The 19260-nt window shown below is 40.1% G+C and overlaps 1 protein-coding gene across 8 annotated transcripts in view; it reads right to left on the reverse strand.

Moving 5' to 3' along the window:
- The window catches only part of MYO1B (myosin IB), a 228775-nt gene that overhangs the window by 93775 nt on the left and 115740 nt on the right, over positions 1–19260 (reverse strand). For all 8 annotated transcript variants that reach the window (XM_043994426.1, XM_043994423.1, XM_043994429.1 and 5 more), the window contains exons 5-6: positions 10706–10810; positions 6157–6203 (exon numbers count right to left, since the gene is read on the reverse strand). In XM_043994426.1, coding sequence (XP_043850361.1) covers positions 6157–6203; positions 10706–10810 — 152 coding nt within the window. The remainder of the gene's footprint in view (positions 1–6156; positions 6204–10705; positions 10811–19260) is intronic.

A 19260-nucleotide genomic window follows, 5' to 3' on the forward strand; every position in this document is an offset into this window, starting at 1 on the left:
TTTCTTCTTTACACAAATGAGATCCTTAGTAATTACTTGGCAGTGTGGGCATATGGTTAAGACTGATAGATTTGGACTCAGAGCACCGGAGTTTGAGTCTCAGCTTTGCTCCTTATTATCTGTATGACCTTAGGTGAGACAGATACTCTACCTTTCTGGGCCAAGTATTCCTCCTCTGTAAAATGACAGAGTTAAACTAGATGCACTTTAATAAATCTTCTAGCTCTAATCTGATGATCCTATGAACTTTAAATCTGGAAGGTACTTTATGCTTAATGAAGCTGAGTAATCCTCTTTACTAGATTAAAAGAACACCATTCAAATATATACTCACATGCAAAAATATATGTGTGCACATATGTATGTATGTATGTATATATCCATGCATACATGCAGCTAGGTGACACAGTGAGTAGAGTGCTGGGCCTGTAGTTAGGAAAATTCATTTGTCTGAGTTGAAATCTGATTTCAGATACTCACTAGCTGTGTGACCTTGGACAAGTCATTTAAACCTATTTGCCTCAGTTTCCTCATCTGTAAAATGAGCTGGAGAAGGAAATGGCAAACCACTACAGTATATCTGCCAAGAAAACCCCAAATGGGGTCATGAAGAATCAGACACGACTGAAAACAACTGAACACACACATACGAACACACACACACACACACACACACACACACATATACACATACACATACACACACATTTAGGTATTAGAAAAAAGTTCAGGCATAAAAAAACTGGTATATCACAGCCTTCTGACAGCTAATGAAATTTAAAATATCCTCCTGAATCGCTCTCACGTCTTTACTCTGCCTCCAGCAGTTGAACATTTTACTAGAAAAGATTTTTAAAAGAAGGATTAGCCTGTCTCAGCGGTATCTAATTTAAATAGAAAGGGATCTTTGCAAGTGCTTACTGATTTAGAAAACCACAAATTAACATTATCTATGTTGTACCAGCTTTTTATTTTGTTAAACATTTCCCAATGACACTTTAATTTGGGTTGGAGTGCTGTAGCGAGTTCGACACCTCTGTATTACATCATTAGTCAGAGTAATTCATAGGTTTTAGCACTGGCAAGGAGTTTAGCAACTCCCAGTCAAATTTCCTCATTTAACAAACGAGAAAACTAAGGCCTAGAGAAGTTAAACAATTTCCCCAAGGTCATAAAAGCAGAAGAGAGATTTAATTTAAGCCCAGGTCTCCTAAATTCCAAAGCCATTGGTTTTCCCACCACAGTGCCTTGTTGTTCAGTTGTTTCAGTCATGTACAACTCTTTGCGATCCCCTCCTTGGTGTTTTTTGGCAAAGATACTGGAGCAGGTTGCCATTTCCTTCTCCAGTTCATTTTACAGATGAGAAAACTGAGGCAAACAGGGTTAAGTGATATGTCCAGGGTCACACACTAATAAGTGTCTGAGGCTGGATTTGAACTTACATCTTCCTGAGCTAACCAACCTTTTTTCTCATTTACAGAATGAGAGGGTTAGACCAGATGATCTCTCTAATGTCTTTTCTAGTTCTAAATTTATATGAACCCAAATTACAACAGTATTCTACCACCACCACCAAATCTTTCCCTTTTCTAGAAACACAGTAAACATCTACTGCTTATTGTGCAACTTGCAATTTTTTTCAGGATGATATAAACTACTTGGTTTCATCATAGCAATTCTGAGCTAAATGATTAATATCCTGCTTCTGTATTAAATATGCTAAAGCTTTACATAAGTTAAATAAAATCTAAAAATATGTCGGGGGCCTTGCGTGGCCCTGTCTTTCTGTGACTCTAAGGGTTGGCCAATGTAAGAATAGCTGCAGAACAAACTAAGGCATAAACTTAGTTTGTTTCCTTTTGAGTGAGGAGTCAGCCTCACTGACTCTGTGAAAGAACTTTCCAAACATACAGTAAGTACAATCAACTATACTTTTCTAAGTCTGATCTTCTATAAAGATCTGAGCCCCCACCCCCACTGCCACCCCACCGCAAACACACATACCTTTGCCCAAATTACAGCTAGCTTCCATTCACCTTTCTCTATTTTACATGGCACAAAGGAGGCAAATTCTCTGCCATCCCCACCTCCTAATGAGTTCTACTGTAAGTCTGGAACACAGAACCTCTAGCTGTTTCCTGCAACTGTGGCTAACCTCATTTCAATCCAATAGGAAAATGTTAAGTAGCTGTGTGCAGAGAATTACGCTGGACACTGGGGTAAACACAGTATTAGAGTGAAGGCATGCCCTCACTGAGCTTAAAATACCACCAGAGAACAGGGCACATATACAGATAATAAAAATATATAACAGTATATAAGAGGTGTGCCGGAGAATACAAAACAAAATGCTAGGGAAAGTTCAAGGAAGAAAAGATGGCTTTGAGTAGGAGCGATCAGAGGAGAGATTACTGGAAGAAGCAGCACCTTCTTTGCTATCCCCCTCTTTAAAGCTCAAGTCACCAGGAGAAGGAAAGGGGAGGCATCGAGGCATAGGGGACAGAATGAACAAAGGCTTAGAACAGGTAAAGTGCAGGGGGGAGGGGTGGGGAGAAAAGGAAGAGTAGATCCATTTGGCTTAAGGATAAAATACAGAGAGAAGTAATAGCCAGTGGGTTAGTCAGTCAACAAACAGTTATTAAGCACTTATAATGGACCCTGCCCTGATCAAAGCCATGGGGATAATTATAAAGGGAAAAAATATGGTCCCTGCCTTCAAGGAACTCACAGTCTACTCGGGTCCATGAGAGTCTCATTAGAACTATGCACCCAGGGCAGCTAGGTGGCACAGTGGATAGAGCACCGGCCCTGGAGTCAGGAGTACCTGAGTTCAAATCCGGCCTCAGACACTTAACACTTACTAGCTGTGTGACCCTGGGCAAGTCACTTAACCCCAATTGCCTCACCAAAAAAAAAAAAGAAAAAAGAACTATGTACCCAACAACTATACACATAGGTTTTGAGTCTTGGCTCTGCTCCTCCTTAGCTGTGTGACCTCCGGTACGGCCCTCTCCCTTCTGGGCCTGGACAGAGAGGCCAGGACGACTATGTACATACAAGATATACACAAGAGGCATTCGTTGGGAGGAAGCCCAAGAGAGGCCTCCTAGAGAAGGTGGCATTTAGGCTGAGCCTTAATGGAAGGCCAGAGGTGGAGGTGAGAAGGGAGAACCAGTTTGAGGTTTGAGGACAGCCAGTGGAAAGGCAGAACTGGGAGAAGAAAAGCTGTGTATGCGTGGGAGGAAAGACATGGAGGCCCCTGCTGCCGGGTCCTGGAGAGCATGGAAAGGTTGGAGAGGAAATAAGAGAAGGTCTCAAAGGTAGGGCGGCACCATGTTGTGGAGGGCTTTCTATGCCAGAGTGAGGACTCTGAACTTAACAAAGGAGGCAAAGTGAACCCATGAATCTTTCTGAATAGGGGAGTGACATGACATGGTCTATGTGTAAGAACAACTATTTGGGCAATTGTATGAGCCAGATTTTAGAGTCTCCATCACTATGCTGTCTGAACTGGGTGCCAATATTTCAGTTTCTCATCAATAAGATAAGGAGGGGGTACAGCTAGGTGGCACAGCTGATAAAGCACTGGCCTTGGACAAGTGACTTAATCCCCATTGCCCTGCCCCCCCAAAATTTTTTTTTTTAAATAAATAAGGAGGGGGCGGCTAGGTGGCGCAGTGGATAAAGCACCGGCCCTGGAGTCAGGAGTACCTGAGTTCAAATCCGATCTCAGACACTTAACACGTACTAGCTGTGTGACCCTGGGCAAGTCACTTAACCCCAATTGCCTCACTAAAAAACAAACAAACAAACAAATAAACAAATAAATAAATAAATAAATAAATAAATAAATAAGGAGGGAGGAAGAGAAAGAGATGGAAAAGGAAGAGGAGCAGGGAAGAGAAAAAAGGAAGAGGAAGAGGAGGGAGATAGAAAAAGAGGAGGAAGCAGGAAAGGAGAAAGTGGAAGAAGAAGAGGGAGACAGAAGGAGGAAGAGAAGGAAGAGGGAAGTAAAAAAAAAACAAGAGGAAATGGAAGAGGAGGAAGAGGGAGGAAAAAAGAGGAAGAGGGTACAGCTAGGGGGCACAGTGGATAAAGCACTGGCCCTGGATTCAGGAGAACCTGAGTTCAAATCTAGCCTCAGACACTTGATACTTACTAGCTGTGTGACCATGGGCAAGTCATTTAACCCTCATTGCCCTGTCACAACTCCCCCCCCCCCAAAAGATGAAGAAGAGGAAGAAGGTCGAGAAGGAGGAGGTAGAAGAGTGTATGTAAGAAGTGGATGAGGTAGAAGAGGTGGTAGAGGAGGAGGAGAAAGAGGAGGGTCACTGGAAAAGTCACTGAACCAAGACCCCTAATCTCCAAAGTCATAAACCTAGAATCCTTTAACTATCCACCAAGTGGGAATTCAGCTAGCACAAAAACAATTTAGTTTCTAAAGAAGAGCTTGGAAATATTAAATATAACTTTTCCATTCTCTTCTTTCTGTCTGTGGCTTCAAAGCAGAGACAGGAGAAATGTTACTTTGGGGAAACCTTGGCTTACTGGAACCCTTCAAGATCAATTGCTTTAGAGACCCGAGTTTCCTGTATAACCAAGCTGGACGAAATGCACTACACTCCACCTGAGGTTTTGGTTTGGGTTTTTGTTTTGTTTTGTTTTGTTTTCACACAGGATAATGAACACTCTCTAACCTTTTCTTGACGACTCTGGTTCACTTCAAAATATCATTTGCTGCTCTGTGCTCAAATACAATGATACCTTCAGGGTCTACTGAGGATATGCGGAGCTATATGATTCCTTACCAAATGGTCCCAGATGACTATTCTGGGTTACTGTGGTTTCTTCTAGCTCTGAAATCTATTGATTCTATGATTGCAACTCAAGAGCTCCTGTGGTACAACCCCCTATTTTCTCTTGTTATTGTCACTGTGCCAGTCCTTTGCCCTTCATTTAATTTGCAGTTAGCTTAGAAATCATTGTTTATTAGAACTTTGTATAGCTGTTGAGCCATTTCGATCTTCGTGACCCCATGTGGGGTTTTCTTTGCAAAGATACTGAAGTGATTGGCCATTTATTTTTCTGGCTCATTTGTCCGTCCCCCCCCCCCCCGGGGCAATGAGGGTTAAGTGACTTGCCCAGGGTCACACAGCTAGTAAGTGTCAAATGTCTGAGACCAAATTTGAACTCAGGTCCTCCTGAATCCAGGGCCGGCGCTTTATCCACTGCACCACCTAGCTGACTCCCAAACAATTTCTTACTATTTTATACATTTTTGCATGATGGTTGTACATCTATTTACTTTTTCTGTGTGTGTGTGTTTTTTTTTTAAAACAGGGCAATGAGGGCTGGTTCATTTTAAAGATGAGAAATGGAGGCAAAGAGAAGTAATTTTCCCAAGGTCAAATAGCTATTAAGTGTCTGAAGTAAGATATGAATTCAGGAACTCCTGACTCCAGGCTGTTGCTCTATCTCCTGTACCACCTAGATGCCCAGAAATGTGCATAAGAAGGGGAAACAGGCTGGATGAGGGCTTGGTGGGTCCTTGTACAAGTTAACTCCTAAAACATAACCATTAGTGTCTGGACTTTGTAAAGTATAGCCCTGACATTTCTTTATTCTATAACCCCCAGGGCAAGCCAATTCACCCCTCAGTTTTTTCATCTGTAAGGTGGGAACAATTATACTCACATTACCTATCTTACAGAAAATTGCTCTGTAGATTTTAAACTGCCATATTAATGTAAGTTATCTTACTTTAGTTAGGAAGGTTGGGGGGGGGGGAGTCCTAGGGTTTTTTTCTGTTTCAATTCCTGGCTCTTGGCTGAGTTCCAATCAGGTGAAGGTGAGGGTGTTATTACATGTCATCATGTTAAAACTGCCCTTGATGTTTTATAACAGCCATCAGTACCAAGGACAATGTGATAGCAAAATGGTTTGCTATCTTTCTAAAAAGAATTACAGGGTAAGACATCAGAGGCATCAAAGCATTTCCCATCATAATCACCACTGTTTCAATAGATTTCTCTCTTTATATTTTAAAGACAGTCACACAGACACACACGCATATACACACACATCAAGACAATATTAAACATCTCATTCATCTTCAATAGGAATGAATCAAACATTGGTGTTTATACAAATACTTACAAATCTAGAGGAGTTGTCATTCCTTACAGTTTTGGCATTTCCAAATGCTAGTAGAAAACAAAAAGATATAATTTGATATGATTAAAAGATGTTGACAATCTAAGATAAAAACTGAAGCAAGAAGACCAAAATATAAACGTCCTATTTAAGAACTCAGTCATGTTCTGAGGAGTCTTAGCAATGATATTTTTAATGTAGAATTGATTTGATTTTTTTTTTCCCCATGAAATTTCCCTGGAAATGTCTAGGTTGAAAGGTTTTAAATGAAGTGTCTTAAATTTGCAAGTCTCATTATTAGTTCAAATTTCCAGGTTAGGGGGCATAGTAAGGCTTCATTGTGCTTCATAAGATGTCACTAATTTCAATGACTCTAAGGTTTTTCTGATATTAGTCAATTTAGTAATGTCAAACCTCAGTGACTATGCCCTTTTATCATCATTAGTGAATATAAAGTAAGAAGCATGGGGTTGTGGCACTGGATGGAGGCTATAAGAACCACAAGAAATTTATGCATTTTTAATGGAAAAGAAAGACAATCTAGTTAACTGAAGCTAAGTAAGTAAGTCCTCCAAGGACAAAGTGATAGACAGAACTCACCTCTAGCACACACTTAGCACAGTGCCTGGCATAGAGTAGTAGCTTAACAGATGTTGACTGACAACCAATTTACAATGGACAAAAACATCATGCTGTAGAGGTTCTTATTTTCTATTCCTAAACTCCTTTGGGAGACAAGTGATTCACCCCAGCTCAAGTTCATTCCAATAGCTCCAAGAAGAAGAGCATAAAACAGTATTGCCTCCTAAATAAGTGATCTCCAGATTTCCCCACTAGTACTGCCCTGGGAACATCAATCACATGGGCAATGACATGGTAAGAAGATCACAAGACCTTCTCACCAAGTCATACAGTGTGTTATGTTCTAGGAAAGAAAAAAATCCCAACATAAAGATGTGAGGAAAATACTGGAAAAACTCAACATTCTCCTAAATACAAACAAATCCTTAATACAGGGTATCACAGAAGTCTTAGTGCAGGTCTAAGTTACTAAAGCTTATAGTTTAATCTTAATAATATTTAATAATCAAGTGCCTACCATGCACTGCACTAGGTGCTGAGGATACAACTAAAAAGAATGAAACAATCCTTACTTGCAAAAGACAAGTAATTTGGGGCAGCTAGGTGGCACAGTGGATAGAGCACCGGCCCTGGAGTCAGGAGTACCTGAGTTCAAATCTGGCCTCAGACACTTAACACTTACTAGCTGTGTGACCCTGGGCAAGTCACTTAACCCCAATTGCCTCACTAAAAAAAAAAAAAAGACATGTAATTTAAACAACAAACCAATTCAATAGTTTCACATTTGGTTGGTTTTTGTTGTTTAATTTGTATTGGACCTGAGACTTCTTGGATGGAGGGGACTCCTACTGAAGAAAGTCCTTCTAACCAACTCAGGTCAGTGTCCTGAGTTGATTCATAGTCTTAAGAGAGTTGTCTTGAGGGACGAGAAGTGGTCAAATGACTTTCCCAGGGTCACACAGCCAGTATGTATCAGAGACAAGATTTGAACCCAGATCTTCTAAACACCTAGACCACCTCTCTAAACATGATGAATGCTCCTTTTCTTCCTTTACTTACAAAAGCAGCAAAGGATTTCAAGCTCAAAGCTGAGGACTTTGGGCTTAGCTGAGAGCTACAAAGACTCAGCTACCATTTTGCAGTCAAACAACCAAAGACCAAAAGGTATTTTTGGAGAGGAGAGTGTCCCTTGAGTAGGAAGTATCTAAACCAGATGAGGGCAAGGCTCTTTCTGTTTTACTCTGGCTGGCTTCTTTGTTTTATACAAAAACATTTCACTTTTATTTGAACTAAGCAAAATGAACAACACAGCTCCAAACAAAATTTTTGGAGAATGGGATTCAGTTCAGGGATTAGAACTAACAGCTCCCAGCAAATAATTTCACATATGAACTAAAAAATCAACTGTAATGCACTGCTTGGTGTGGAAGGAAGGGGAGAAATTATATTTTAAAAACCATGCTTGATGAGGAGGGTAGGAGTCCTGTCACTCTCCCAGCAGGCTAATGATTTTCATAAATGCAGTGCTGATAATAGTGAGCTCTGACTTACCTATAATAAGAAAAACCTAACATTTCTGGCATTTCTCTTAAGGCTCCAGCTTCAGTGGGTGGGAATAGACATAGCTCCCTAGTCAAGAGATGGGCAGAGTTTAGCTCTAACTTAAGGAGCTGATACCAAAAAAATGGCAATTTGTTGAAGAGAAGGACAGGGGCAAGTGAAAGAAATGTTTCCAAAAACCCCGACTTCATTCAGGGTGCCATTTGGAAGCCATAAATCATCTTTTCATCTAGCGAGTCTGAGTTACATATTATTAAGCACAGATCCAAACACTGTGGCTTTTCATTGTGGAGCACCGACTCAAACACAAGCACTCTATTCTAAAATGCTTGAGACACATTCCTCAATTGTTTTTCTGAGTTCATTGTTTCCCATGTTCATTTCCAGTAGCTGCTCTAGTTAGAAAGCAAAGAGCATTCCCTTAAAAGATACCACATGCCCACCAGCGTACATTTCTCCCATTTCCTAGGTTCGAGTCTAGTTTCAAATACCACTGAATAAAGGAATGGATTCTAAACACAAAGGAAGACCAGAGGACCATAAGAATGCTCCTACTTTCTGGCACGGCATTCTTAAAATAAGTACGCAGAGATATACAGCGCATACCTTGAACAAAATATTAAGGCAAGAGCCTATGATTCAGCAGGAACAGAGAAGTCAATAACTGAAAAATCCAAAGAATGGAATGATAAATTATAAGAGACCTGGCACTCCATCCATAGTGGCAAAGCCTTGAAGTCACAAAGACTTGGGTTCAAGTGGTCCACGTGACACACATTGTGTGCTAATGGACAAAAAAACTCTGCCTCTCAATATCCACAGGCAACTTGGTGGTGGTGGGAGCATGGGGTAATGAGTGTGTATTTTTTAAACAATATTTTCCCCCAATTACATGTAAAACCAATTTTAACATTCATAGTTTTGGATTTTTTTTCAAGTCCCAAATTCTATCCTTCCCTCTTCTCCCCTCCATGAGACAGTGAGCCAGCCATCTGATATAGGTTATACATGTGCAATCATGTAAAACATTTCCATGTTAGTCAATTTGTCCACAGGCAACTTTTTAAGGCTATCTTGCAGATGAAGAGGGAATCTGTTTCAGGCCTAAAGACCAGTTTCAACTCCCATGTCTGATTTACTACCTGTGTAATCTTGGGCAAATTATGCATTTACCTGCCTTACCCTTGGTCTCTGCATCTGTAACTTGAAGAGATTAGACAATACAGCCCCTGAGGTCTCTTCAAGATCTCATTCTATGATTCCACAAGTTAGTAATCTACTTAAGTGAAGGGAGTTTTCCACACCAAGAGTTTTCTACACAGGCTTCGGATATGGTTAAGTAATAGAAGCTGCCAATAATAACACCCTGGACTCTTTAGCAATCTTCTTATGCCTTAATAACACATTGTTATGCTTATTATTTCATTCTCTCTGGAGATAGGGGGGTAAAAGGCATCTTCTCTTTTTATAAATTTGGGAAACCCAAGCTCAGAGAAGCCAACCCACCCACACAGTGACTTAGTAATGGCATTAAGACCGTTCAGTTCCCAAGTCTGCCAAATGCCCTCAAAGGCTGTACGGACTACCTTGGCCATCCTGAAGAATAGAAGGTGATAGGAGTGACCCACATGATCTGCTCTGAGATGCTTTTTCCAATAGTGGTGATTGATTTTGTGCTGCCTTAACTCTTGCTTGGTCTCCCACAGGACTAAGGGTACTATTCACTTCTAACTCTATCCAAACACATGCGATAAGAAGATGGATGGTCGGGTTTAGGGATGACATTTGTGGCCAAGAAGAACAAACTGCAATGAGCTTCAGAATGCTCATATCCAAGACCTGGGCCTCATTTACAGCTCAGCTAGCTAGCTAAGAAGCTCCCACCTTAATTCTGATGCATTTTTCCCTCTAAAATGTAAGTTCCTTGATGGAAGGGGCTACTTCAGTTTTGTCTTCATGTATCAAGGGGCTGGTTCTTAATCTGAGTGTAACTGAATTGTATCAATGTTGTTCTTCCCTGCTGGATTCTTCTTAGCTAGCAAATCAAAGCCACAAATGTCAGCTAGATTTGGGGGTTTAGATGGTTTGGTTCCCCCACCACCACCACCAGTGGCAAGAAATTTAAGTTACATGGTTAACCTTGAAAATGAAAGACAAATAATAGCTTAATAGTGGGCAAGTTTCTCTCACTTAAACTGTTCCACGCACTCCACAAGTGCACAGCCCAAAGTATCTAGGCTGGGGCTTATTTACTCTGCAGGATTTGGTCCAAATTCTCTTACTTCATTCCTTTTTCCTCCCAGAATGCCAGGTGTTTGAAGTGTTCTTAAAATGAACTCAACCACAAGGACCACAGTGATACCCGAAGAAAACAGACCTTTTAAAACATAGCTATATAGGAAAATCATACCTTCTAGTACTGGATTCGACTGTAAGAGCTGTTCTTTGACCTGATTAACTTCAGCTCCTTTTCCACAAACTGCAGCAACGTAGGACATCACAAGTTTGCTGGCTTCTGTAGATGAGAATCAAGCCACCATAATGAGTTAAACAGAAATCTTGAAAATCCTTTAATGGGTGGTACTCACAGTAAGAGGTTTTTCCCCTCCATTTGGGGTGGGGGGGGAGGATGTCTACCCATTTTCAATTGTAGGATATTCTCAGTGTCTTTTCTAAAAAGTTTTTTTTTTAATTTTCATTTAGAGTAAATGTTAATTCAGACAGACCTCAGCTAGACTAAGTTAAACTCTATATTATGGGGGGAAAAGGTTACTAAGAAAATATTTCTTCTGAGATCTTTATGCTAAGCAAAATGCTAGCATAAAGATCTAAGGAATATTTTTTACAATAAAATTTTATTGATATCTTTTGGTTTTATATCACCTACATTTGCTCCTCTTCTCCCTCCCAGAAAGCCATCTCTTATGACAAAGAATGATATACATTTTTAAACAAGAAATAAGAAGGGGGAAAAAGTAGCAAAATTAATCCACATATTAAAAAAAAAACAAAAACTGATGTTACACACAATGTTCCACACCCATAGACCTCCACTTCTGCCAAGAAAAAGAGGTAGGTATACGGAAGGGATATTTAAGAAAAAGAACTTAAAGACTCCAGGTTTAAGTGTAATCACTAGTCTAATTAAAAGTGTCCTTAAAACACTGATTAAAGTAGCCTTCACTACACACTCATGACCATCAGATGATCTGCCACATTTTGGTAAACCTTGTTCTTGCTGCTACATGCACCTAAATGATCACAAATATAATTTCTTCAAAATCTGTCTCTAGCCATACTTGCTAGCTCTTCAAATCTACTTGAATTAGTGAAATGTTACTGATTATTCATGGTTCTACAGTTCTGCCAGAAGCAAATATTCAGTCTTCAAATTAAAAAGTGACCTAACCACTCATTCCCTATGATTTATACCTAATCTGGGCAATGAAATCAGGCCATAATCCAGCAAATACTACATGCTTAAATGTTAAAACGTAATGATTACAGCTGCAAGTCAGCATCAATTAAACTTTATATTAACATTCTAGATCCAACTGGCATATTCTAATGAACTGGATGGAATAGTGAATATAAAGTACTCTATAAACTGTAAAATTTTCCATAAATGTTATTGTAAGATCAACTCAAGAGTTTCTAATCTCACTCTATGAACCATGGGCAAAGACTATATAAACTATATCACATATGAGTTGCTTTCAAATAGGCTCTTGATTCTGAGAATTAAATTTCTTGACTTCTTAAAATTTTCCTTGGGAATTTTGTCTGGATCCCACCTTTTGTACCCATTATACTCTGTTGTATATTATACTTAGTTGCATAAATTTCATTACAATTCCCTTCCCTAAGAAGAAGAAGAATGTTAGCTCCCCATGGGCAGATACTGTGTCATTTAAAAAAAAAAAAAAGAAAAAAGAAAAGCCTTCCCCCTTCCAATGCCTTGTACATAGCAGATGCTTAATAATTTGCCATATTTACCAAAGCCTCATGTCAACATGAATTTAATTACTAAGAACACACAGAATCTCACACACACAACAGTCCTGGAGATCTTTACTCCAGTGCACACATCTCTATTAAGCTAGAATGGGCTATGGTGGAAAATTAGCAAAGGTAGAATCTGGGGCTGGACCAAGAAAAATTGTGAAGGAAACAGTTTGATTTAGGTGCATTCTCGTTGTTCATATCTATATTACTTTTCATACTACTCTTGGTGCTACTTATTCCACTTATCCCACATTATTCTTGCTAAGTTTCTAATAATTATTAGGTCTGTGCATAGGTATAGACATGTACGCATGTATCTATATAAATTACATGTATATAAATATATGGAAATATAAATACATTTGTGTACTTATATATGAATGTATTATCTATCAATAAACACTTATTAAGTCACTGTGTGCCCAGTGCTGTGATAAGCACTGCAAACACAAAAAGAGGCAAAAGACAGCCTCTGCCTTCAAAGAGGACACAATCTAATGAGGGAAACCATATGTAAATATATACAAACAAGTTATAAACAAGATAAATAGGAAATAACTGAAAGGAAAGCTACCAGAATTCAAAGTAAAGGCTGTCTGTAAAAAGATGGGATTTAAAGGAGGCACAGTGGATAGAGCATTGGGCCTGGAGTCAGGAAGACCTGACTTCAAATCCAGCTTCAGATAGTTACTAGCTAGGTGACCCTGGGCAAGTTGCTTCACCCTCCTGTTTGCCTCAGTTTCCTCATGTGTAAGATGAGCAAACCACTCCAGGATCTTTGCCAAGAAAAATCCAAATGGGGTCACAAATAGTCAACATGAGGAACATGAGGGACAGTCAGAGAACATGCCCAAAGATGAGAGATGGGGTGTCTTGTTTGTGGAAGAGACAGGAGGGCAATGTCACTAGATCGAAAGGTAAGTGTCTGGGAGTAAGTTGTAAGAAAACTGGAAGATAGGAGGGATTGAGGCTATGAAAGCCTGTGAATGTCAAACAGAAGATTTTGTATGTGATGCTGGAGGTGATAGGGAGCCACTAGAGTTTATTGAGGATGTAAGCAGCATGGTCAAACCCAGGCTTTATTTTAAGAAAATCACTTGAGTTACTAAGTGGAAGATGGATTAGAGAGACCTGAGGCAGACAGACCCAGCAACAAGTTACTGCAATAAGCCAGGTATATGAGGTGATGAAGATCTGGATCAAAGAGATGACAGATGTGATAAAATAATGGAATTTGGCAGACACCCAGAAGCCCCACCTGATTGCCTTAGTATTGTTTGAATTGGGTGAAAATGAGAAACTGACTAAGTACCTACTTGGGGATGATTGGATGGAGGCCACACCTGGCCGACATGTTGGTGTACTACTGATATCAGCAGGGGACGACTCTCAGACAACCAGCTTGAAGGATCTCCCCTTTGGGGGAGGGAGAGAGAAACTAGGAAAGGGATGCTCGCTCATAGAAGAACTCTTTCTTTTTGGTGAGCTTCGGAGTGTACCAGAGAGTGACTGCACAGCTGACTCTCATTGAAACTACAGACCCCAGGTGGTGAGTTTGCTGGAAACAGGTCTGGGGTTTGAGTCAGTCTTTGCTAGAGCCAGGGAGCTTATTCGTTTTCTCTTCCCCTATTCCCTTGTCCCTGGCTTTATTAACTTCACCTTTGTTGTAAATTTTGTTCCCGTTAATAAAACCTTGTTTGTTTGTGGAAAAGAGGCTGTTAATCTCCTTTCTTATTAGCCTGGGAGAAATAACTAAAAAAGGTAGTTTGGAAGGGAGGAAACTTTGGACCTAGAGGTCTCTCATTATTTTCTGAACCCCAATATTACGGCGAGCTATCCAATTAACTCTCCCCATAATAAATTTGGCCCTTACACAGAGGAGAGAAGGTCTTGGCTAGTCACACCCAACAATAGCTTCCAGAGGCAACTATAGCCTCCACCTTCTACCAGCAAAGAAGTGAATGAATGAAGGTTTCGCATGCAACCTGTGAACAGTAACTTCCAGCCACTCCAAGGCTAACCTGTAGGTTCAATGGCATACAATCTTACAGCATTTAATGGTGGCCCTTAAAGAAGCAATATCTCACAATCCAGGTCAAGTGGGGGCTCTTGGCCAGAAAATACTAAAAGAAAGGTTATTTCAAATGGAAGAAATAAAATACAGTCATCATTTCCTTTGAAACCTATTTATATAATCCAAGGACAAGATAATTTTTTTAAAACTATAGTATTTCTGAATCAATCATTTTAAAGCTTCAGTTCAGAAATTCTTGAGTTCATGTTGGTAAATGTCTTCAGGCAAGGATTCTGGAGCTGTTTTTAGCAATTCATTTTTGGAAGCAGGGCTTAGGGGTAATTTTCTCCAAATAAGGCCTTGTTGACCAAAAATGTCAACTCATGCAACTACTTTTTTTTTTTCGGTGTGATACCTGATCTTCAAAACTTAAGTCCAAGAAACAGGCACTACTTTAGAAAGATGAACAAACCAGTAAGGCAGCATTTTGAGATCCAAGAATGTTTGGTGAACATAATTTTTTACAGTCTGTTCTCAGTGTTGAATCCTTCTGAAAACAGGAAATAATAGTAATCTCAGGAGGTTTTCTGCTCAATTTCCTTTCTGTCCATTTGCGCCAAAGTTCAGATAAATTTGGATCTGTATCCAAATACTTAAGACTTTATCCAAATCAAATCTTTACATAATCATTTCTATTAATGACCAAAGAGTGGGAAAAGCATTGATTACGGAATCAGAGGACAAGGGCTTCGATTTCTGCTCTGTCATCTACTCTGTGCTCTAGAACAAACTTCTTCAATTCTCTAAGCCTCAGTTTGCTCAACAGTAAAATGAGAAGGCTGAGGGGCAGCTAGGTGGCGCAGTGGATAGAGCACTGGCCCTGGATTCAGGAGGGCCTGAGTTCAAATCCGGCCTCAGACACTTGACACTTACTAGCTGTGTGACCCTGGGCAAGTCACTTGACCCCAACTGTCTCACCAAAAAAAAAAAAAATTGAGAAGGCTGGATGAGCTCCTTCTTGAGTTCTCAGTCTATGATCCAACAAACTAAGTAAGTACAAGAACTGAACATGGCTACCAATTCTTTTATATTTGAAAGAATACTCAGGAACACTCATCTTTCTGAATTCAAATCTGGCCTCAGACACCTACTAGCTATGTAACTCTAGGCAAATCACTTAACCCTATTTGCCTCAGTTTTCTCATGTGTTATTATGAGCTGAAGAAGGGAATGACCAACCATTCCAGTACCTTTGCTAAGAAAAACCCAAATGGGACCGTGAAATTGGACAGGACTGAAAAACAACTGAACAGCAACAAAAGCTACGTAACTCTTTGCCGGTCACTTAACCTCAGATTCTCTCACCTATAAAATAAAAATGATCGGACTAAATGGCTTCTGAGGTTCCTTCTAGCTCTAGATCTATGTTTCTTGAACCCTGATTTGACCCTGACATCATGATGTCATTTTGATCCTCTTCAAGCACCAAGAACATACAACAATATGATTCCTATGTGCAACTCTTCTAGGATATCCCTACATTGACAAGATCACAGATTTCCACCCCTCCTCATGCTCATATATATTTCTGAAATAAGAAGAAAATACTCCACTTAAGGACAGAAGGAGAATTCTTCTTGCTAATTAATTTCACCCATTTGGGAGTGAATACTAGTATTTTTTACTAAGTAAGCAATGATCCAAGACAATTCCAAAGAACTCATGATAGAAAATGTTCTCCACATCCAGAAAAAAGAACTGTGGATTCTGAATGCAGTTTGAACCATACTGTTTATACTTTTTGGCTGTTTTTTTTTCTTTTTTGAGGTTTTTCCCTTGTGTTCTGATCCTTCTTTTACACCATGACTAAGGCAGAAATATGTTTAATGTGATTGTACATATATAACCTGTATCAGATTGCTCTCTGACTTGGGGAATGGGAGGGAAGGGCAAGAGAAAAATTTGGAACTAAAAACCTTATGAGGGGGCAGCTAGATGGCACAATGGATAAAGCACAGGCCCTGGATTCAGGAAGACCTGAGTTCAAATCCAACCTCAGACACTTGACACTTACTAGCTGTGTGACCCTGGGCAAGTCACTTAACCCCTGTTGTCCCACAAAAAAACAAAAACAAAACAAAACAAAAAACCTTATGGAAGAAAAAAGTTGAAAACTATCTTTATGTGTAACTGGAAAATAATAAAATACTTTTATGATAAAAAATACTAACTAAATGGACTTTAAAAGAATTGTTTCTAACAATTCAACAGGATTCGAAAGGATTCTCTTCTCCAACACATCCTCCCCCAACCAAAACCAAGTATATCCGTGTCACACACACACACACACACACACACACATTGTAAACTATGACCCAATAATTATATTGTATACAGTCCAGCACATTATTACATGGTTGGATGTAATGAGATATTGGTTGAAGGTCAGAGAGATCCACTTTGGCATAGAGGAAGCTGCTGTCTTCAGAAGTCTCTTTGTGTATCACTCCTCCTCAGAAGTTCTCCTTTTCTGGACTTATCCAGTTCTTCCAAAAATTGTTCAACACACTTCACATAGGGAGCCAGACTGGTCTTATAATCTCTAGTGCAACGCTTGTTTTCAGGTTCAGCTTCATTCTCCTTGTCCCCATCATCTTCATGAGTGGAGACTGTATCTAATTCATGGCAGATCTGGCTTATGGTAGGAACAGCGAATGAGTCAAATTGATCCACTTTCTGCAATACAGCAATGTCAGGGATCTCTGACTGTATGGGTGTGGGAAATGCCTTCATCAAGCCAGATCACAACCATCTATTACTTGGTAGAAAAGTTGCAGGGAACTGCCTGAGGCTAAAAGAGATTTAATTGAGAACATTGCAGAGGCAGAACATGAACCATGGCCTACTAAAGAGAATGCTGGACTAGGGGAAGAACTTGGAGTCCATTCAAGTGCCACCCTCTCAGACACTTACAAGCTGTGTTACCCTGGACCTCTCTGTGCCTCTAAAATGACAACCCAACATTCCAAGATGAGCATGCCATCCTTAATACCATGATGTTTCTCTTTATATAAATACATGACAGTGTGACATGGTAAGCCAGCCTTGGATTCAATATGACCCAGATTCAAATTCTACCCCAACAGTTACTAGTTATATAAATTCAGGCAAGTCATTTAGCCCCTTAAGCCTCAGTTTCACCATCTATAAAATGGGAGGACTACATTACATGGCCACTGCGGTCCCTTCCAGCTCTAAATTCATGATTCGATCATCCCCGGAGCTATGATGATCCAGGTTTAAGACCCTACCCCCAGCCTGTCCCCTGGGATATACTGACTCTCAGAACTCTAGGCAACTCTTTAAGTGCAAAACAGCTGCCCATCTACACTAGTGGAGGCAGCTTTCTCCCAGAGAGTTCCCTAACATCAATGTAAAACCTTCTACAAGGTACTTTACAAAAGAGAGAATCTTACACTGCATCAGGAAAGCTATGCTTTCATCTCCAGCCTATACATATGCTTCCTAGAAGGGTGTGGGAGGCATGACACAGTATATAACCTTCACATTCTTCTGGAAACAAGAGATTTCTTGCACCTAATGAATAGATCATTCTGTGATGAAATACTGCATCAACATTTGGAACAGGATTTTCCCCCCCTAAGTTTCAACAAAATGTGTACTTTACTTAACAGATTAAGAAATTGTAGGCAGAGGGGGGCAGCTAGGTGGAGCAGTGGATAAAGCACCAGTCCTGGATTCAGGAGGACCTGAGTTCAAATCTGACCTCAGAAACGTGACACTACTAGCTGTGTGACCCTGGGCAAGTCACTTAACCCTCACTGCCCCCAAAAAGAAAAGAAATGGTAGACAGAGATAAGAGTCACATGGAAGAGAGCAGATGCACACACATCAACAAAATATACTGGGGATGGATGAGTGAGGATGAGAAGCTCGGTTGCTAAGACATCAAAACAGTCAAATCTTTAATTGAGCAGATCCTAAGTGGATGGAAGCATTATAAAAAGGATGCACATAGGAAGTTTTGACTTTTTCTGACCCTTGTCTGAACATAAATTAATTCAAAAGCACTGGCGATAAGTCAGATACTATGTGAGATCCTGAGGATATAAAGACTGGCAAAAAACATATGCTGAAGGTCTTCTCATGGTCATTCTGGGGTGAAATAATAACATCTGACCCTCATCTAGCACTTTTATGTTTGAAAACCACTTCCTTTCATCTGAGTCACAACAACCCTGAAAGGTCACAGCTATAAGTATTATTATCCCCATATTAGAGATGAGAAAACTGAGGCTCAGAGAGGCTGAAGAAGAATCAGAAGTGGGATTTAACCACGGGTCCTCTCCTCCTGGCCAACAGCTTGCTTCTCTGATCTCATCTTTCAGAAAACGAAGCAAAGCAGCCTGTTTTCTTCTGGCCTTTTTTTTTTTTTTTTTTTTTTTGCCACTCTTCATTCAACTTGGTTCTTTTCAGCTTATGTAACACCAGTCCACGTCTGTGCAACGCCAGTCCATGTCTGGACTTCAGTAAAGTCAAGGCACCATCTTTTCACTCCAACAGAGCATGGAGACCATCTCAGAGGAGTAATACAAAGTCACTCAGGGTTCAGGGCCAAAACATCTTAATGAGTCCAACAGCCTGCAGCACTCATCTGAAGGTTCCACACAGAGTTCCTAGAAGCTGCAAGTGACTGTAAAACTCTAAACCAAACAATTTACAATATTTTCTTAATTTCAGAATTTATTCTGCTGTCTTTGGGAAGCATTTTTGTATATGCTTATTCCCTCTGCCTCACTGTGCTTTCATTCCCTCCCCCTCTTGATCTTTCCTTTCTTCTCCTTTTCTCTCTCTTCCTCCTTCTCTTCCCTCCCTCCTAATCTCTCTCCCTCTCCTACTCTTCCTTCCTTTCTCCTTCTGAATGA

This window comes from Dromiciops gliroides, chromosome 3 (assembly GCF_019393635.1).
Source record: "Dromiciops gliroides isolate mDroGli1 chromosome 3, mDroGli1.pri, whole genome shotgun sequence".
In the NCBI taxonomy this organism is placed as follows: Eukaryota; Metazoa; Chordata; class Mammalia; order Microbiotheria; family Microbiotheriidae; genus Dromiciops; species Dromiciops gliroides.